The sequence below is a fragment of the Chlorocebus sabaeus genome, chromosome 14 (genome assembly GCF_047675955.1).
Source record: "Chlorocebus sabaeus isolate Y175 chromosome 14, mChlSab1.0.hap1, whole genome shotgun sequence".
Taxonomy (NCBI): Eukaryota; Metazoa; Chordata; class Mammalia; order Primates; family Cercopithecidae; genus Chlorocebus; species Chlorocebus sabaeus.
The window spans coordinates 32,478,052-32,500,526 of NC_132917.1; the positions used below are offsets into that span (position 1 = coordinate 32,478,052).

General features: G+C 37.8%; 1 protein-coding gene across 1 annotated transcript in view; it reads left to right on the top strand.

Annotated features, from left to right (window-relative positions):
• TTC27 (tetratricopeptide repeat domain 27) overlaps positions 1-22,475 on the top strand; it is a 187,607-nt gene that overhangs the window by 130,405 nt on the left and 34,727 nt on the right. Inside the window, exons 14-15 of the mRNA XM_007970975.3 lie at positions 17,212-17,310; positions 19,311-19,363. Coding sequence (XP_007969166.1) covers positions 17,212-17,310; positions 19,311-19,363 — 152 coding nt within the window. The remainder of the gene's footprint in view (positions 1-17,211; positions 17,311-19,310; positions 19,364-22,475) is intronic.

Here is a 22,475-nt window from a genome sequence, read left to right on the forward strand (position 1 = left end):
ATTTTCCTAGTGCCTGTAAAAGTGCCTTGTACATATTAAATATTCAATAAATATTTGTTAAATGGGTGAATAAATAGTATCTTCAACTACTTTTTTTCAGTCAAATATATACTAATTGTCTACCCTGCACATAGCACTGAGCCAAAGAATGAAGACATAGCAGCAAGTCAGCAGATAGTCCCATTTGTACCCTGGCAATCTAGTGAAGCAAACACAGACAGAATTAGCTAACAATAATGATGGGTCAAAGAAATACCTAGCAATTTATGTGTAAAGCACTAGTTATATAGAGGCCAAAGAGAACATTTCTACCTTTGGTAGACAATGAAGAGAGGTTGTTGGAGTTAGCTTTGAAAGACAGGTAGGAGGGAGGCCGAGACGGGCGGATCACGAGGTCAGGAGATCGAGACCATCCTGGGTAACCCGGTGAAACCCCGTCTCTACTAAAAAATACAAAAAAAAAAAAAAAAAAAAATCTAGCCGGGCGAGGTGGCGGGCGCCTGCAGTCCCAGCTACTCAGGAGGCTGAGGCAGGAGAATAGCGTAAACCCGGGAGGCGGAGCTTGCAGTGAGCTGAGATCTGGCCATTGCACTCCAGCCTGGGTGACAGAGCGAGACTCCATCTCAAAAAAAAAAAAAAAAAAAAAAAAAAAAAGAAAGACAGGTAGGACTTGAATAGGCAAAGGAAGGGCAGAGGTTGGGGCATTCTAGGCAGGTGAAGAGTATGAGCAAAGCTCTAGAAACACAGAGAGAAGTGTGTGTGTGTGTGTGTGTGTGTGTGTGTGTGTGTGTGTGTGTGTGTTTGCAGGGGGAACAGAGGTTTGGTGAAGAGGTTAGTTTTTTTAGGGTGGAAGGAAGTAGGGCAGTTATAGTGGGAACCTTAGACTGGAGCCAGGTTGTGAAACATCTTCAATGTGAGTCTAAACTGTTGGGTTTTTTATTTGACAGATAGAGAGCCATTAAAGGGTTGATTTCTTTGGAGATTTGTTTTAAATGAAGGAATGTGGTGTGTAAAGAGGTAATTCAGGAATATTGTTTTGGCAACACTGGCTGTGGGAGATTCTAGATGGAGGCTGAGTTAAGAGACTATAGCAATAGTTTAGTTTTTTGGTTTTTTGTTTGTTTGTTTGTTTTTTGAGACAGAGTCTCGCTCTGTCACCCAGGCTGGAGTGCAGTGGTGCAATCTCAGCTCACTGCAACCTTCGCCTCCCAGGTTCAAGCGATTCTTCTGCCTCATCCTCCCAAGTAGCTGGGAATACAGGCATGTGCCACCATGCCCAGCTTATTTTTGTATTTTACTAGAGACGGGGTTTCACCAGATTGGTCAGGATGGTCTTGAACTCCTGACCTTGTGATCTGCCCGCCTCGGCCTCACTAAGTGCTGGGATTACAGGTGTGAGCCACTTCCCCCAGCCCAATAGCCTAGTTTTTAGCCATGGCAATTCTCAGTGTGGGAGGGGCAATAGGAAGGAAGGGATGAAGAGAGGGAAGTCACACGGGAGAACTTGACAGGGCTTGCTGGTCTCATTATATAATTTAGAATTAATTATTTACATAGACAAAGAAATGACAATTGCTCAAAGCAGAGTCACAGTATAAACAGATGTTATGTGAGAATATTTTAGAGCTTCTCATATGGATCCAATTCAGGCAGGCAGTAAACCATGCCAAAATATGCAGGCATTGGATGCTGTAATTGTACAGAACTACTACAAGATGCAAACTTGAACACTATAGACTCATTTTAACTTGTGAACCAAGTTTGAACTGTCTGGAGGGAGAAAGCATATATGCTATGTTGTCTCCTTTAAGACTGGTAATAAAGGGAAAATAGAAAAATGGAATTAAAAAAATTCTATCCTCTTTTTTAGACATATCCAAAGATTTAGGTTAAATAACAAAATTTAGACAAACCAAAAGTGGTATTTGAATGGCTTTTGCACATCTTAATAACTTTCTGAAATCAAATTGGTATAAGAATAGTTGTATCTGGAAAGGGTTAGGAGGAAAAAAGGCTATTGTTCATCTTTTAGATTTAAGCACATTTTAAAGTGAGAGCTTAAATAAAAACAAAGAACTATAAAGTGAGTGAGAGCTCAAGTTTAAAAAATGAGAGCTCCTATACAAAATAGAGGGGTTTGCTCTTATATCAGGGATGGGATGCAAAACTAAATACATTGTCTATGGTGCATTCATTAGAGAACTAAAAGACATGTACCACTTATATTTATGCTTTGGAGATTGCTAGCTGTTGTTCACTTATACCCACTTGTTTCATTTTTGCAAGTGACTTCTGAAACTACTTAAATTCAGCCTTAGGCTTCTGAGGTCTGTGGGATAGTGAAAGCTGAAGAAAGTGAGAGGGAAATCTGACCAAATCTCCCAGGCACAATTTCCCAGGCAGAAGCTAGAATTAAAATATACGTTCTTATTCTTATACCTATTCTTAGGTAGTTATTCTTCCTGTTATACTCTACTTTTATGCAAAAAAGTAAAAACAAAAGAAATTGCTCAGCTATCAAACCAGTGCGTGTAGCACTGAAAAAGAGAAATATTATGTCCTATCAATTTTTCCATCTCCCACTTAACACGCATACATTTTTCCTTTACTTTTGTCAGTCTCTTCTACCTCTTTAAAAATTTATTTTCCTTAACCTCCTCCTCAATCAACCAGTCATTCGCCTTTGTGAGATTATATGATATTGTGGACAGTATATGTACAAGCATACCACAGAGATACTGTAGATTCAGTTCCAGGCCACTGCAGTAAAGTGAATATTGTAATAAAGCAAGTCATGCGAAGTTTTTGGTTTCCCAGTGCACATAAAAGTTGAGTTTATGCTGTAGTCTGTTAAGTGTGCAATACCATTATGTCTTAAAAAGAACCCAAAAAACCCTACATACCTTAATTTAAAACTACTTTATTGCCAAAAAAAAAAAAAAAAAAAAAAAAGATGCTAATGACTATCTGAGCCTTCAGTGAGTTATCATCCTTTTGCTGGTAGAAGGTCTTGTCTCGGTGTTGATGGCTGCTGACTGATCAGCGTGGTGGTTACTAAAGGCTGGAGTAGCTGTGGCAATTCCTTAAAATAAGACAACAGTGAAGTTTACCGCATAGATTGACTCCTCCTCTCATACCAGATTTCTCTGTAGCGCGCAATGGTGTTTCATAGCTCTTTAGCCACAGTAGAACTCCTTTCAAAATTGGAGTCAGTCTTCTCTAACCCTGCTGCTACTTTATCAGTCAAGTTTATGTAATATTCTAAATCCTTGTCATTTCAACAATGTTTACAACATCTTCACGAGGAATAAATTCCATCTCAAGAAACCACTTTCTTTATTCACACATAAGAGGCAACTTCTCATATCTTCAAGTTTTATCATGAGATTGTGGCAATTCAGCCACATCTTCAGGCTCCCTTCCAATTATAGTTCTCTATTTCTGCCGCATGTGCAGTGACTGTCTCCGCTGAAATCTCAAACCCCTTAAAGTCATCCATGAAAGTTGGAATCAGCTTCTTCCAAACTCCTATTAACGTTGATGTTCTGACCTCCTCCCATGAATCAGGAATGTTCTCAATGGTGAACATTAGAATGGTGAATCCTTTCCAGAAGATTTTCAATTTGCTTTGCCCAGATCCATCAGAGGAATCACTATGTATGGCAGCTATATACCCTTATGAAATGTATTTCTCAAATAATAAAACTTGAAAGTCTAAAGTACTCGTTGTTCCATGGGCTGCAGAGTGGTTGTTGTGTTAGCAAGCATGAAAGCATTAGTCTCCTTGTACATCTTCATCAGAGCTCTTGTGTGACCAGGTGCTATGTCAATGATCAGTAATATGATCAGTAATATTTTGAAAGGAATCTTTTTTTTTTTTTTTTTTTTTTTTTTAGCAGTAAGTCTACACAATGGGCTTAAAATATTCAGTAAACCATTCTGTAAACAGAAGTACTGTCATCCGGGCTCCATTGTTCCACTTATAGTCCTCAGGCCGAGTAGGTTTGGCCTGATTCTTTAGAGCTATGGGATTTTCAGATGGTGAATGAGCATTGGCTTCAGCCTAAAGTCACCAGGTGTATTAGCCCCTAATAGGAAAGTCAGCCCATCCTTTGAAGTCAGGAATTGACTTCTCTCTAGCTATGAAAGTTCTGGATGACATCTTCTTCCAAAAGAAGGTTGTTTTGTCTTCCTAGAAAATCTGTTTAGTGTAGCCACCTTCATCAGTGGTCTTAGCCAGATCTCCTGGATAACTTGCTGCAGTTTCTCCATCAGTACTTGCTGTTTCATTGTGTGCTTTTATGTTATGGGGATGGCTTCTTTCCTTAAACCTCATGAACCATCCCTACTAGATTCAGACTTTCTTCTGCAGCTTCTCCACCTTTCTCAGCCTTCATAGAATTGAAGAGAGTTAGGGCCTAGCTCTGAAATAGGTTTTGACTGAAGAAAATGTTATGGCTGGTTTGATCTATCTAGAGCACTCAGACTTTCTCCATATCAGCAGTAAGGTCATTTTGCTTTCTTATCACTTGTGTATTCCCTGGAGTAGCACTTCTGATTTCCTCCAATAACTTTTCCTTTGCATTCATAACTTGGTTAACAGTTTGGTGCAGGAGGCCTAGCTTTCGGCCTATCTCAGCTTTCGACATGCCTTTCTCACTAAACTTAATCATTTCTAGCTTTCTTTTCATTTTAATTGATACATTGTAGTTATACATATTTATGGAGTACAATTTTCTGTTACAGGACAGGTATATGTTGTATTATGATCAAATCAGGGTATTTAGCATGTGATCACCTTATACATTTATCATTTCTTTTGGTGAGGACATTCAAAAGCCTCTCTTCTAGTTCTTTTGTGATCCGCAGTCCCTAATCATTTCTAGCTTTCGATTTAAAGTGGGGGATGTGTGACTCTTCTTTTACTTGAACACTGAGGGGCACTGTAGGGTTATTAATTGTCTAATTTCAATATTGTTCTGTCTCAGGGAGGCAGGAGGCCTGAGATGAGGGAGAAGATAGGAGAGCACCTGCTCAGTGGAGCAGTCAGAACACACACAGCATTTATCAGTTGAGTTCACTGTCCTATATGTGTGCAGTTTGTGGTGCCCCCAAACAATTGCAATAGTAGCATCAAAGATCACTGCTTGCAGATCACCATAACAAACGTAATAATAATGAAAAAGTTTGAAATATTGTGAGAGTTACCAAAATGTGACAGAGACACGAAGTAAACATACAGTGTTGGGAAAATGGCTGATCTTGTTTTACTTGTATTTCCCTACGCCACCTCATATTGCTCTATTATTTATTTATTTGTATATTTATTTTTGCAACAGGGTCTCACTCTGTCACTCAGGCTGGAGTGCAGTGGTGCGCTTTCTGCTCACTACAGCCTTCATCTCCCGGGTTCAAGCAATCCTGCTGCCTCAGCCACCTGAGAAGCTGGGACTATAGGCATGCACCACCACACCCAGCTAATTTTTGTATTTTTTGCAGAGACAAAGTTTCATTATGTTACTCAGGCTGGTGTCTAACTCCTGGGCTCAAAAGATCTGCCCCCCTTGAACTTACGAAGTGTTGGGATTATAAGCGTGAGCCACCATGCCTGGCCTCATATCATTTTAAAGAAAATCCCATACATCAAATAATTTCATTTAAAAAATTTTGAGTATATTTTTCTAAGAAATAGGCAATTTTTAAAAACTGTAATACCATTGCACTTAAAACATCAGTAATAATTTGTAAGAAACTTTTAATTGAGTTTCTGATTTTAATTAAATAAATTTATATCCTTTACTAGAACAGAATGTAATAGAGGCCCATAATTTAGCAGCATCTAAATCTAGTGAAACATTACAAAGAGTCATAAATAGAGACAACATGTTTGATACATTTTGTCTTGTTAAAAATATTTGTTGAAGAACAGTACCCTAAATGGAAGCCAAAAGATACTAAGTAAATATTTTTAAGTTTTAATATTAACAAGGCTAGAATTAAGAATATGTTCTATTTAGCAGAAGTTGCTCTGAGCTTACCAGCTACATCAGTATACTTAGAAATAATATTTTCAGTTAAAATGATTGTGTCCCCTAGAAAAGAGTCAATAAAACTTTCAACAATTTAAAATGTATAAACAATGAATCTGACAATTAACAATAAAAAACAACTTTGAAGTAGCAGGTAATCTTAGGAAAAAGTAAAAAACAAACACTAAGATCATATTGAAAAAAATATATTCATTAGTAAAATTTCAGTGACATGGTATTAGCATAAAATATGACTAAAATACTGATTAAAACACATGAATGTCTACTCAGAATAATTAATTTTAATTCTGTAATAGATTATGGAAATATACAAAATTATAATTGTACAGCTTGATTAATGATCCTTTATTATTTTTTAATGTTCACATAATCAGGATTAAAGTTTTTTACTTTAATATAGTTTTATTTTTCAATAAATTTTATTTTTGAAAATAATTTTTGAATAGAATCATTTTATAAGTCTCCTGATGGAGTAAAACCAATTTATTGATCAACAGTTTGTTGGTTGATAAATATTTTTTTAAACCATATAATTTAAATTATTTTCTTTAGTTCTCTGGTTCACTTTCAGAAGTGATGCAGTTTGGACGTTATATTATGTGGTTGCCTAACTAAGTATTATCAAGTACTTGTATATCAGATATGGATGTGGTCATGAATTGTGCTATGTCAATCTATCAACAGAGAACAGAGAGTTTCTGCCAGGAAACGATAATGGACAGAAGTAGTTTCCAAAGGGCCTTAAATGCCTGGTATCAGGATTATCTAACCCTGTGGATGTGGGAGCCTTTGTGGTTTTGAATTAAAAAGTGATATGACAAAACTGGTATTATGGGAAGTTTAAATAAGGAATGAATATCATGGGTGAGTTATCAGTGGCTTGAGTGGTGAGCATGGAAAAGATAGAACGACTGAAGCCTCATTACAGAGGAAATTTTCTGGGACTTGCACATTGGGCTGGCAGTATTGAGGGAGATGTTAGAATCAGAGAGGAGGCCAGTTTTCTCAATTGTCTGATTAAAAAGGAAAAATGTCTCTATTGATAGTTATAGGGAATTTAGGAGGAAGGGAAAATATCTTTTGCCAGCAAGGTGATGTGGTTTTGGATGTTGAATATGAGGAGATGGTGCTGTATTGTAGCAGAAATGGTTGCTAGTCCATTGGAGATGAAAGCCCTAGTGAAGCCCAACAGTGAGGCCTGACCGTGCAGATGGGGCTTTTCTGTGGAAGTTAGTTGAAGCCATGAAAGTGAGTTCTTCACGGAAAACTGTGATGGAAGAGAATAACAGGCAATGTCCTGAGCTTTGGGCATCTCCTGCAGTTGGAAGAAGATAGGAGAAATGGCACCGGTGAAATAGGACTCAGAGTACATCAGAGTCTTGATCAGAGGGATAGAAGGAAACCCCAGCAAGGGGTTCATGGCACCTAAAACAAGAGCAAATGTCAGTGAGTTATGTCACATGTAATGATGAAGTCCACAGGGCTATGAAGAGGTCATTGGATTTTGAGCTCACTAATGATATTCAAAAACAGATTCAGGAGATTAAAGGATGAGTGATAGATGAAGAAACGGAGATATAATCTATAGACTGTTCATTTTAGGAGCACATCAGAGAGATGAGAGACAAATGTAGAGTTTTGTACTCAAAGGGGCAGAAAAGTCAGGTAAAACATTTCAAGATACTGGAGTCTTGGCCGGGCGCGGTGGCTCACGCCTGTAATCCCAGCACTTTGGGAGGCCAAGGCGGGCGGATCACAAGGTCAGGAGATCGAGACCATGGTGAAACCCTGTCTCTATTAAAAAATACAAAAAAATTAGCCGGGTGCGGTGGTGGGCGCCTGTAGTCCCAGCTACTCGGGAGGCTGAGGCAGGAGAATGGCGTGAACCCGGGAGGCGGAGCTTGCAGTGAGCTGAGATCGCGCCGCTGCACTCCAGCCTGGGTCACAGAGCGAGACTCCATCTCAAAAAAAAAAAAAAAAAAAAAAAAGATACTGGAGTCCTTTACATGGAGGAAGGCAGAAATGAAAGATTCCAATGGATAAAGGAGAAATGGAATGTTGTAAGGAGAGAGGGGAGATAAATAGGGAATATCATTCTAGGGGAGAGTGGAATGAGGAGAAGAGATGAAGGTATTAGCTTTGGAAATAAGGAATAGTATTAAAAATGACTGGAAAATGAGAACATTAACATAATAGCTATTTCTATTCATTAAGCATCTATATTCTAAGCTCTTAGGTAAGTATGAACTCTTTGTAAACCATTGAGGTATTGAGGGGGATACAGGAGAGTTGTGTTAAGACACAGACTCCTGCCCTCCAGGGGTTTATATGGGTTAAATGGAGAGAGGAGACATGAATAGCATTGCGTGTAACGAAGGAGTTGGGTGAATAGGCAACATGCTTTGGGTGCCTGGCGATTCTTTTGGGTGGCCTTGTCAATAAGGATGTGAATGGTCAGAAAAAGCCTGATGGAAGTGAATGTTGGCATGAACTACCAGAATGGTTGGGATTTGGATAGGTGGAAAAAATTGGGAAAATGTGTTTCAAGGAAGGAAACTAGCAGATATAAAAACCAACGCTGCAGAGAGCAGTTTCTTGGTAACAGTTTTGATGGTTTATATTTTATTCAGTTATAATAGTGAAAATAAGCAACTAATGCTGAGTATTTACTCAGTGCCAGGTACTGTTCTAGAAGCATTTTCCATTTATTTTTAATTCTCTGCAGTCACTGAGGTACTTACTGTTTTTACCCACTTTCATAAAAGAAGAAATAGAGGGTTAAGTAATTTGTACTAGATTTTACAATTTATGAGGGATGGGGCTGGGATTTCAACCTGAGCTTTCTGATTCCAGAGCTCTTGCTCTTAACCTCTTCACAGTTTTGCCCTGGAGGATATCATAGCATGCTAGGAAGTAATGGCATATTTGGTCGAGGTCAAGTTATAAAAAGCCCTGAATACCAGGCTGTCAGGTTTGAACTTTTTTCATCCTTTAATGAAGAACCATCGGGTCTTTCATCAGAAACAAAGTGAGGTTATAAGATTGATGTTTTGGAACCATCCAGCACGTGTTAGTGAGTGACTCTCTTGGAGACCACGGATTTAACGGAGCTGACCTTTCCAAGTGCCATTGTTATACTTAACAAGACCAGACTTCTACGATACAGTACTCTGGCATTTTAATCATCTTGGTGGTTTGTACATGCTGCTCTTCCTTGATTTCACTTTTTCTTTCATTTTAGCTTTGGAAAGGATAAAATATTTTTATCTGAAATGGCTTTATATAGTTTCTGTTTTGAACTTACGTTATTTGTGGTGGGAAGACTCAAGGAGGTTGGAGCTCACATTCCAAGAGAGAGGACAGGATGAACATGTGTGAATAATATGTACAGAAAACAGACATTCTTTCCTTTTTATTCCTCCCTTCTCGTATTGGTAAGCAGTACAGAATGAAAGTCTTAAGGTGTAACTTGCATAACTGCCAAGAAATGTGAGTGCTGTGATAACATCTGGGCTGTAGCTGTGACTGATGCATAGTGGGGAGGCCGAAAGCTTTGCTACCATAGACCTGATTCTGAATTCTGGTAATCCCGAGGAAGATAACAAAGGCAAATTTCTTCATCTTTCTGAGCTTTTAAATAATGGAGTTTACAATCTCTACCTGGATTTGCTGCTGAGAAAATTAGAGCCAATATTTGTTAGGTGTCTAACGTATTTCCTGGCCCGTAGTAAGTTCACAATTATAGATGTTACATAGTGGTTCTTTACTTTTCTGCCTGTTGCACTGTAGAAAAACCATTGCTGCCCCATTATCTGTAGGCTAAAATTAGGGAGATATATCTAACAGGAGACTCTCACATGCATATGACATATAAACACCTATGTTACCTTGCATTGTGAATTATTTGAAAAGACTGGGCAAATATAAAGACCAGTGGTAACCAAATCTAGGTCAAGAATTAAGAGAAGGGCATTCAATAATTAATAGCCTAGAGTAAAAGAAAAATTATGTATAAAATTTAGTTGATCCTTTAGTTTAAGGGAAGACAATAAAATAGAAGAAATTATTCCTTTGGAGAGACCAGTAAGCTGACAGGTTAAGGTTTGTATTTCCTCGTGGAAGGAGAACTTAGAATTTAGTAAATGAGAAACTTGGTTATGAAAGAGTTGGCGGTGCACATTAGGAAAAATATGAGCATTAAGCATCACTTTAGGAAAAGCTACTACCAGACACCGTTGATGTCACTCTTGGATTTTGACTGTGGCCATTTCCTGTTTAATGATACTACATTCAACAACTCATCTGCGTTTGGGGTCATAGAAATGAGGCGGGGGTACAGAAAGAGTGGAGAGTGTGGTGTGGCTTTAGGATTAGATTATTCTACATTAACCTTTATTATATGTGACAGGAAAATTTAAAACAGTGGATCCTATGAGGGAAATCAGCCAAAAGTGTGAATACTGATGATTGATTATGTAGAAACTTTCAGGAGTAAGGGAGCTTGAGTAGTAGGCTCATAAGTAGTACCTATTTAAGATGCCTTAAATAACCCTTGTAAAAATTAACTTTTTAATTATAAAAGTTATCTATGCCAATTATCTAGTGGTGCTTAGTCTTTGCTAACCCTCAGGGCAGCAAACTTTAATTTTTATTTTAATTATTAAGGTTTAATAAGTATTACAGTCCCTGTCTTCAGCACACATATTTCACACTTGGATTAAGGAACTATTGTGTGGCTTTAAGCCAGTTATTTCCTTTGTAAGCATCATTTTCCTCTAGATCTCTTTTGAATTGATTTCTAAGGTCTCTTAATTGAACTGATTCCCTTCTAGTTCTTCAAACCTGCTGATTCTAAATACCAGACGATCCCTAACTTATGATAGTTCCACTTAATAACTTTTTTACTTTATGATGGTATAAAAATGATACACTTTCAGTGGAAACTATGCTTAGAGTTCCCATACACCTATTCTGTTGATAATTTTCCGTATAGTAGTCAATAAATTCCATGAGATATTCTACACTTTTTAAAAAATAAAATAGGCTTTGTGCTAGATGGTTTTCTCCATCTGTAGTCTAATGTAAGTGTTCTGAGCATGTTTAAGGTGTGCTAGGTGAAGCTATTAGGTTCAGCAAATCAAGTGAATTTAATGCATTTTTGACTTAATAATATTTTCATTTTACAATGGATTTATCAGGACATAACCCTCTCATAAGTTGAAGTGCTTCTGTATTCCATTCTATTGTCAGTGTCCTTATTGTGCCACTAGATGGCAATAGTGTACCTTCAAACCCAGTCCCCTCTGGGTTTTCAGAATCTAGGGCATCTGAAGAACTCAGGAATTTTAGACGAGTCCACCCCTGCTTATTTCACACTCGGGGAACTGAGACACGCAGGTTAAGTGACATAGCCAGGGTCGTTTAACAGTTACCCAGAGCCGCTTGAATCCCAGTCATCTTTCTCCTCTGTCACACTCTAGGGGGCTTTGTGAGGGAAATTCAGAGAAACCATGCTCTCAAGCTTTTGAATTCTTTGTGAATTATTTTTAAAATAATTTAAAGCCGTTGGTTAAGTACAAGTATTATCACGTTCAAAATAAAAAGTTGGCCTGCTTTTGTGTTTCTATATTGGCTCCCTGAGAGATAAACGCTAGACAGTCAGCTTTTAAAGATTATTGCCTGCCTACGGCCAACTGGCCTTCACGATTTGCCCTGGAAATAAGGTCTGCAGAAAGCTCAACCAGGGCCTCTCTGTCAGGTGATTATCTCCCTCCATTCTTGCCCCGTCCTGTGGCCACCCATTTTTCTATGTCTTCTTTTGTCCACCTGACTAGCCCAATCAAGAGAGCCTTTGTGAGGGAAGAGATATGCTCCTGGTTCTTAAAGAATTATCTTCTGGGTTTCTCCAGCACATGTTAACTGCCATATTTCCCCCCTCTCTCTTTATTGGTGACAAGAATGGTATTGCCTTAAATCATGGCTTGTGTATGGGCAGAATGGTGTTGTCAGAGACAGAGAGGATGTGGTCTTTGGAGTCACACTGACTGTGTCGAACCTCTCCTCTGTCCATGACTGACTCTGACTCTTTGTCGCCTCTCTTAGGAGAGTAAGATTGACCACCTTGCAGGGTGGGTGTGAGGAACGCATGAGTAATGTGTGGAAAGCTCATGGTGTCAGTGCTTGGCACACATAGCAGATGCTCATTAAGAGCTAATTATTTTGGTCGTTATTGTAAAGAGAGGAACAGGAGTAACTATAGTATATGAAAGAAGCTCAAGGGAGGGTCTCAGCCAAAGGAGCTAGTTTTTTATTGGAGAAAGAAGGGAAGGATGCAAGGTATTGGGCCCATGTCAGTGTTTTAGAGAAACAGTATAACTGTGTTAATATGGTAGCCACTAGTCATGTGTGACAATGGACACTTGAAATGTGACTAGTTGAAATTGATCCATACTGTGTTGAATTCACATCAGATTTCAAAGACTTGGTGTGAAAAAGTGGTTATAAAATATCTCAATAACTTTGTATAGTAATAATATATTGAAGTAATCGCATACTGGATATGTAGAGTTAAATAAAATGTTATGAAAATAAATTTCACCCTTTCTTTTACCCTTTTTTTTTTCTTTTTTGAGACGGAGTCTCACTTTGTAGCCCAGGCCAGAGTGCAGTGGCGTGATTATGGCTCACTGCAACCTCCGCCTCCTGGTTCAAGTGATTCTCCCGCCTCAGTCTCCTGAGTAGCTGGGATTACAGATGCATGCCTGCTAATTTTTTTGTATCTTTAGTAGAGACAGGGTTTTACCATTTTGGCCAGGCTGGTCTTGAACTCCTGACCTCAAGTGATCTGCCCACCTCAGCCTCCCAAAGTGCAGGGATTACAGGCGTGGACCACCTTCCTTTGACTTTTTGAAATGTAGAAAATATAATGAGGCTACTAGCATGTTATTTTTATCTGATAGCGCTGGACTAGAAGGTAGGTATTTTTGTACCCAAACATATACAACTCTGTTCTAAGGAATCGTGAGAGGTTTTTTTGAAGCTTCTTTTGATTTTGTTTTTCTTTTTTTGAAAAGCAAAAAAAAAGCTTTTTTTTGAAGCTTCTTTTGATTTTGTTTTTCTTTTGTGTTCTTAAGAGTATGACTATTCTGAACTGAGATGCCTATCACTATTGGTAATAGCAGTTTAAGTAATAGTTTAAAAAGAAAAAAGTAAAAGAGGCACCAAATATTATCTGTAGTCCCCCACATTCTGAAGACCTCAAAAAAGAAAAGCCACTGGATGATTTCAAAGAACACCACCATGTGCAAAACTCATCTCCCTTCATGTTATCAGTAGATAAAACCTAGCAGTTAATGATCCTAGGATTTTTCCTTCAAATGCAGAGTATTAAAACACTGCAAAAATACCCAAGAGTAAAACGAAAAGAGAACCATAATACTTTATGTTAAATTAAGTCATCCGTCTGATTTTCATTAAATTTGTTTTGGTTTTAAAGACACTGGTTACAAAACATTCAGTAGTTTTAAAAATTAAAAATAAAAGATAACCTCATCACCAATCTGTTTTAGAGCTAGAAGAATAATTGCTAATTTTGGACATTTGCAACCTTTGTAAATCTTCTTAGATGGATTGAGAAATGAAGTTTTTATTTAGATTTTGAATTTACATGTGTTTTTGTTTGTTTGTTTGTTTTTGAGACGAAACAGTAACCCAGGCTGGAGTGCAGTGGCGCCATCTCAGCTCACTGCAAGCTCCGCCTCTCAGGTTCACGCCATTCTCCTGCCTTATCCTCCCGATTTGCCGGGACTACAGGCTCCTGCCACCATGCCTGGCTAATTTTTTTGTATTTTTAGTAGAGATGAGGTTTCACCGTGTTAGCCAGGATGGTCTCGATCTCCTGACCTCATGGTCCGCCCACCTCGGCCTCCCAAAGTGCTGGGATTACAGGTGTGAACCACTGCGCCCGGCCACACGTGTGGTTTTTATAACAACACATAGGAAATAGTGTTTGTTCTTTGCTGGTGCAGAACACAAACAGAGCACATGCGTTTTGAGGACCTTGAAGTCAGTTCTCATTATTCTTGATTTCGTCTCAAAATAAGAATCCCTTATTCCAAGTATACTTGGTACCATTCTTTGTATCTAAGATGCCATCAGTTGTAAGAAGTACCTTTAAGTACCACTTTATATAGAAAAAAAAATGTTGCCAATAAAACTGACAAGCTATTGGTTTTTCAGATGCATCCCTATTTCAGAAATGCTAAATGGTGGGGAAAGAGTGTACTTTAACATTGATGAAGTATAATACACAGATTTTTTTTTTCATTTTTTGAGATGGAGTCTTGCTTTGTCACCCAGACTGGAGTGCAGTGGCACGATCTCAGCTCACTGCAACTTCCGCCTCCTGGGTTCAAGAAATTCTCCTGCCTCAGCCTCCTGAGTAGCTGGGACTACAGGCGTGTACTACCACGCCTGGCTAATTTTTTTTTGTATTTTTAGTAGAGACAGGGTTTCACCATGTTGGCCAGGATGGTCTCGATCTCCTGACCTCGTGATCTGCCTGCCTCGGCTTTCCAAAGTGCCGGGATTATAGGCGTGAGCCACTGCGCCCAGCCAATACACAGATTTTGAAACTTTTTACTTGGTTGGAGTTTAGAGAGCTTGTTTTATATGTTAGCATCAGACTTTAGTTTCTCTCAGAATGTATCATGTTCAGCAAGTGTGGTTGGATGCATTGAAGCTCTTTTCATTTAATTCTATAAAAAAAAAACAGATGAAAGCAAAGTGACGAGCTCATTTTTAGGTTGTTGAAAGTCCCATGATTCAGAAAAGTGAACTTCTAACTTTTAGTTTCAACCTAGTACCTCTGCTTCTCCCCGCTCCCACTAGACATATATCCATCCTCTTTTCAGTGATTACCTGTCCCTGTCCCTCTAACAAAATCTGTTCTCCATAAAGTCTCCTGATAACAGTTATTTATAGCCTCTTGTGAATTCATGGCAAAGTGTTAAATGGCCCAAGTATGCTTGCTTTCTAAGCTTTATCTCTAATTACTGGCTAAATATCTTTATCTGCTTAAAGAACTTTCAGGCCTCTGCTAGCCATATGGTACAAGTTTTGTGGGAATGGCTGAAGGAGGAGTGATGTAGAGGCAGCCTCCTGCTCTGCCTCTGTGGAAGGCTGTGGATAGATAACAGAGCACCTTGTTTTCTTTCCTACCCTAAACTGTTCAGGCAAATCTGACAGCTGGCTCAGTGACTTTCTGGAAGTCAGTAAGAAAGGAGACTTCAATCTGCTTATAAAGTTGGCTTTGCTGACTGTCTGGAAGGAAAACAACTCATAATGGCTGCATTTCTGACTAATTCCATTTAATTTTTGTTAATTTTTTGTTTTTTGCTTTTTGTTTTTGTTTTTGTTTTGTTTTGTTTGAGATGGAGTCTCACTCTGTCACCCAGCCTGGCATGCAGTAGCGCAATCTCAGCTCACTACAGCCTCCACCTCCTAGGTTCAAGTGATTTTCCTACCTCAGCCTCCCCAGTAACTGGGATTACAGGTGCACACCGCCACGTCCGGCTAATTTTTGTATTTTTAGTTGAGACGGGGGCTTCACCATGTTGGTCAGGCTGGTTTTCTTTTTTTTTTTTTTTTTTAATTTATTTATTATTATTAAACTTCAAGTTGTAGGGTACATGTGCACAACGTGCAGGTTTGCTACATATGTATACTTGTGCCATGTTGGTGTGCTGCACCCATCAACTCGTCATTTACATCAGGTATAACTCCCAATGCAATCCCTCCCCCCTCCCCCCTCCCCATGATAGGCCCCGGTGTGTGATGTTCCCCTTCCCGAGTCCAAGTGATCTCATTGTTCAGTTCCCACCTACGAGTGAGAACATGCGGTGTTTGGTTTTCTGTTCTTGTGATAGTTTGCTAAGAATGATGGTTTCCAGCTGCATCCATGTCCCTACAAAGGACACAAACTCATCCTTTTTTATGGCTGCATAGTATTCCATGGTGTATATGTGCCACATTTTCTTAACCCAAATGTCCATCAGTGACAGATTGGATTCAGGCTGGTTTTCAACTCCTGACCTCAAGTGATCCACCCACTTTGGCCTCCGAAAGTGCTGGGATTACAGGCGTGAGCCACCACACCCAGCCGAATTTTTGTTAGTTTTATCTCCCTTTTGACAGAGGCTATCAAATTTTAAGGAAACCTTATGATGTACAGATTTTTTTTTTTTTGTAATCTGTATAGCTACCTCCTATTTTATCTGTTTTCTAAATCTCAATGTTTACAAATCTAATTGGCTTAGGTCATACTTTACATTTTGAGTAACTATTTGATAATCCAGATTCTGAATCTCCTTTTTCTAAATTATTTTCAGGCTTGCCTAAAGCAGATATATGCGAGGGCAGTTTGGCTCCTGGTTAAGCTGCAGAAGCTCTTGCGGTCTAGTTTGAAAATGAAAAAATAAATTTCTTTTTTTTGAGTTTGTAGTACATTCATCAGTTGTGAATCTGCTGATACTTTGTGTATGGTGGTCCCTCAGAATGCATGGGGGATTGCTTCCAGGCCCCACCGCCAACACTGATACCAAAATCCATGATGTTCAAGTCCATTGTATAAAATACTGTAGTATTTGCGTATGACTTACATACATCCTCCTGTAAACTTTCAGTCATCTCTTGATTATTTATGGTACCTAACACAGTGCAAACACTGTGTAATTTGTATTGTTAGGGAATAATGACAAGAAAAAAAAAATGTTTGTACATATTCAGTAGAGATGCAACCATCGAGTTTTTTTTTTCTCCAATATTTTCGTTCTGCAACTGGTTGAACCCACAGTTGTGGAACCCACGGATAAAGAGGGCCAACATGCCCAGTAAGGAGTTCGGTTAGCACAAAGTATGGACTTTTTCCGCGAAACACATGCAGTAATATTGCATGTTTTCAGTGTTAGTGTTGAAAATTATACGGAAAAATTTATCTCCATTGCTAAATATTCTACCTTTAAACTAAATATAAGGCAAATATTTATTATATAGCTCTGCATTCTTTCTAGGAGTGTGTTTGTTGATAGTATCTTAATTTTCAGATTATATTCTGTAAATGTTTCTGTGTGTTTGAATGACTTTGACTTTTTGGTCTTTGCAGCTCGGGGTGTGGTTTTCTCTCGGCTGTGCTTATTTGGCCTTGGAAGACTATCAAGGTTCAGCAAAGGCATTTCAGCGCTGTGTGACTCTAGAACCCGACGTAAGTTTGTTTGATCTTCTGTCCTTACATGGCTTTTTACTTTTTATTGTTCAGAACAGCAATTCCTTTTGTGTTGGAGGAAAGTATACATTTGAGGGAAGGTCATACCTCAAGGTATAGGATTTATAAATCTGGAAATAAGTTAATAGCTAAATTCTTCATGTATATAGAAACACAATTGTTTTTTATATATTAATTATATCCTGCAACCTTGCTGAGCTCATTTATTACTTCTAGTAGGGTTTTGGCTTTTTTTTTTTTTTTTTGGACTCCTTAAAAAAGATCTAAATTTAATATTTTATTTGAGAAGAAAGAATTGCAATTTGGAGCATATATGCATGCCAGGTTGTCTTTGATAAGTCTGAAGAACAAAGAGAAGGTTAGAAGTTTTATAAAAAGGAGAAGTGTTACATATTTCTCTTAGAGGAATTCATTGGCACTTACAGTAAGGGTTTGGGGAGCTGCCAAGCTTCCATTGATGAGGGATGAGAGAGGGCAAAATTAGTCCCAGAGTTTCAGCAAATTATCTCAGAAGGTGCAGATAAAACTGGTTTCAGGTTACAACAAGCAGTTCCAGCAGTCAGGCTGCTTTCATTTGGATATTTTAACAGCTTTAATGTCTTACTAACATTCCCCCAAACATTCCCTCATTATGTTCATGTTTTCCTTTACATCTTTGAACATGTTTATAATAACTGCTTTCAAATCCTATGCTTATTTCAACGTCTCTTTCATGTCTAGTACTGTTTCTATTAACTGATTTTTTTCCTTGGTTATGAAGGAAATTTTCCTGCTTTTTCCCATGTCCACCGTTTTTTTTTTTAAATTGTATTCTATGCATTGTGGATGCTATGTTGTGCTTCTTGGTTTTATTCTGTTCTCTTAAGAAGGATTGAGTTTTATTGTGGCATTCAGTTAAATTACTCATAAATCATCTTGTTTTTAAGCTCGTTAAAGTGGGTCTGGAGTTCTCCTTATTTTCTCATAACCCTTTAAAAAAAAAAAGTAGAGATGGAGCCTTGCTCTCTTGACGAGGCTAGTCTCGAACTCCTGGCCTCAAGTGATCCTCCCATCTTGGCCTCCCAAAGTGCTGGGATTACAGATGTGAACCACTGCACCCAGACCTCTAATAACCTTTTCTTAAGGTATAACCTCTCTGGGATTGAATTTAATGCCATGGGCAATCAATAAGAACTCTCCACTTTGGCTCATTTGGAACTTGAATAACTTCTAGCACAGTGTGACCTCCAAAATCTCCATTCAGCTCACAGCTTTCTGGTAATTGTTCTTTGCTAGACTTCAAAAAGTTATTAATTTTGCCATGTCTGGAAGTGGAGGTCCACTGCCACTTAATTTTTGAATCATATGTATGGGACTTGAGCGATATATACTATATTAGATGAAAAGTGGAACAAAGCGAAATATATAATTTGTGTCATTCTTATTTGAATCAACATTTATATAAATTCAACCTGATTAAGCTGATTTAAAAAAATTCATTTTTGCTTTATTTTTGTCATTGGGTAGAGGAATAGGTAGAGAAATATGTTTGATGGATGAAATACTTAGTAGTAATACTGGAGAACAGATTCTTTTTAACCCCCCTATCCAGTGAAGAAGGATGATGGTATAATGGCAAAAACTTTTAAGATAGGAAAAAACAGTATACTGCATTGTCTTTTTTGTAATAAATCTACGTACTATATAGAGCATATTGTAAATTAGCTATTTTGTAAGTCTAAATTTGAAAATAAAATCTTAACTGAATTGCTGATTGGTACAATCATAGTTATATTTCTTGGTTGATTGTTTAAACCTTTTTCTAAATTATAAAAGTTCAGCTTGATTTAATTTTGCTGTTTACCTTTAAACACACCTTATTGAAAATTGTGATTTTAAAGAGCATATATTGGACTAGGAAAGTGTGCTGTACTTTTGGTTTCAGCAATAATTTTACCTAAATGAGAATAGTTAATTAACTGAGTCCTCTATCATTTCAGAATGCTGAAGCTTGGAACAATTTATCAACTTCCTATATCCGATTAAAACAAAAGTAAGTACATCAGACAAATATGAAGAACTTCGCTTCCCAAATAAATGAGTGAGATTTTCTACAACTGAACATGGTTTCAATGTTTCTCCTTGTTTTATCTTTCTCACCCATGTATATGAAATAGAATAACTTAAGTAGAATAGCTTAATTCAAACTAAATTAACTTGAATTCTAAATATACAGTATATTTCTTGAAAACATTTCATATGTAATAAAATAAGAAATGTTACTTGAAATCTTTATGTAGTACTGAAGTTTTACATTCTACATTTTATTACATGATAAAAGCAAACATATGTTTAATTGGTCAACTCAGTTGACAGTTATTTTTATTCATTGCTTGCTTTGTACTAGACATTATTGAGAAATGTAAATAAATATGAACCAATGCCTTCAGGGAATGTAGGTTTAAAAAATAAAATACTATGCCATCTTATTTAAAAAATTGATTAGCGTATAAGCTATTTGTGGCAAATATCAAGTGAGAATACAAAGAAGGCTAAAATAATCATACATGATATTTGTAGCACACTTATTATGTGCCAGCCACTCATTTAGTCCCATGAGGATCAAAGAAGAGAGAAACTCTGTCATTCTGGATCAGAAATGCTTCTGAGAAGATGTTGGACTCAAGCAGAAATTTGAAGGATGTATAGAAGGGGCAGAGGGATGCCTCTTAGGCAAGGGAAATGATGTGACCAAATGCAGAATGACAGGAATGAATGTAGTATTTTAGGAGATAAGAAGCAAAATAGTCCAGCTATAGAGTAATGTGAAATATACGGTGAGAGATAAGGTTAGAAAGGTAGGTTGAAGTAAAATTGCAGCATCTTCTGATTATTTGACCAATGAGTTGAGACTGTCCTGTTGAGTATAGGAAGCCAGAGATTTCAGTGCAGTAATTTCATGAAGAAAGAAGCTTTTGGGGAAGATTTATCTGGTGGCAGTATGTGAGGCAGACTAGAGGAAACTGGAGGCTGAGAAACCAGTTAGGACACAGCTGTTGTAACAATTCAGGCATGAGATAACTAGAGTGGAAAAAGAAGGGGCAGATGCCAAACTCTTTATAAAGGAAGCAACCCACTAACTGGGCTTATTGACTGGCTACGAAAAGCAAAGGAAAGGGAAGAGACAAGGACCGCTGTTGCCAAAACTCTAATAAATTAATTAAAAGATGGATATATTTTCATTTTTATTTGGCCTTACTTTCAAACTTAATTTAATTTTTCTTGGTGGGATCACAAGATAATTTCTGAAGACATCATTAAATCCATATTACGTAGAGCTCATGAAATGCTGCCTCTGCTCTTGGATGACGTAAATAAAGTACTATCTGTTCTACCATTCTCTTCAGAAGATAATATTATGTTCTTGATTGCAACTGAGTGCTAAAACTCTCTGGAGACCTTTTTGGTTTAAAGCAACAGGCTCGGAAGTCCCTGTCATAGTTGTAGAGTGATCTCAGTGAGTTTTTCTGGCAACTCGGATAAGTTTGTACGTAGTGAAGCTCTTGATGCCTTGTCTTCCAGCCCAATCATGTTAGGAATTCTGCTTTCTCTCTTAGGGGTTCTTGCATATTGTTGCTCAACTTTCTTACCTCTTGCAGCTCCACAAATAGGTTTTTGTGCAAAGGTGGAGTTGTAAGGTCTGAGATAAATCTTTTTTTTATTCTTTCCTGTTTACTCTTTTCTTTCTTTGCTAAGGCTCCAGACAAAGCTAATGGGATTGTTACTTCTGAGGCAATTATTAACGCTTCTCTCAGAAGATCCTATTCATGCCTTAAAACAGCCCATTAAACTATTTCTTTTATCCTTTTGTGGTCACAAGATTCTTCACTAAAGTGCTCTCTTTGCTGTTTCATCTGATTCCCATCGATATCCTGTTCCTACCAGTCCCATGGAAAAATGTCTCATCTTCGGATGTAATTTTAATGGTGTAATATCTCTACTATAGAGGGGTTTTGATAAGTGAATCCTGAAATCTGAAATGAAGCACCTTACAAAGAAGCTACATTTACCAAAAAGGAAAAAAAGAATTCACAGAACAATTTTGAGGCTAGGAAATTATGATTAGGGGGATCATAAGGGAGGACATATAGGAAAAAGGATAATCCTCATGGTGTGGATTTTTACTTGTTGAGTTATTTTCCAATAGGATAAATCCTTCACCCCCAACCCCTGTGGATGGGAAAGCTGGGGAGTCTTGTTCTAACACTATTGGAGGCAGTTGTTATTAGATAGAGGTGGTGATATGGTAGAGTAGAGAAAGGAAAAAAAAATATTCCGTGGAAACAATTTATGACTGAAATTGAAGACATGTTTCCTTTCTTTTTGAGTTCCCTTGTATTTTTGCAAAAAGGAATCCCTTAGATAGTTCTCTTAGAGTCAATAGATGGTAAATGCTCTTAACTTTGTATATCTAAAAATGTTTCATTTTGCATTTACTCCTGAGTAGTAAGTTTAGCTGATTATAGAATTTTGGCTGACAGTTATTTTCACTCAGCACTTTAAAAGTAATATTCTGTTGTCTTCTGTCATCTTACTGCTAATGCAATAAGTATCTGTCGTCACTTCTTTGTGGATTTTAGGAATATCTTTCCTAAATTTCACACAATATTTCTAGATGTTCGTTTATCTTTACTTATAATGCTCAGTGTGTGAAATATACTTTTGATCATAGAATTTATGATCAAAAAATTTTTTGAAATTTGTTCATTTCTAGAAAATTATCAGCTTTTATCTTTTGATATAAAGAATCCTACCAGGCTCTGCATTTGTTTACTGTAGAATCTCTATCAGATGTATGTTTTGAGTCTTACCTCTCATTCTTTCCTCTGTCTCTTTCCAGCTTTTATTTTATAATTCAAATTCTGTGTGAACGCCTTACTATTATCTTCCAGTTCATCAGTTTCTCCTTGACTATGTGCATTCTAGTTTTTGTTGGCTATTAAGGGTTTTGTTTATGTTTTTTGAGACAGAGTCTCGCTCTGTTGCCCAGGCTGGAGTGCAGTGGTGCGATCTCAGCTCACGGCAACCTCTGCCTCCCAGGTTCAAGGGACTCTCCTGCCTCAGCCTCCCAAGTAGCTGGGACTACAGGCATGCGCCACCATGTC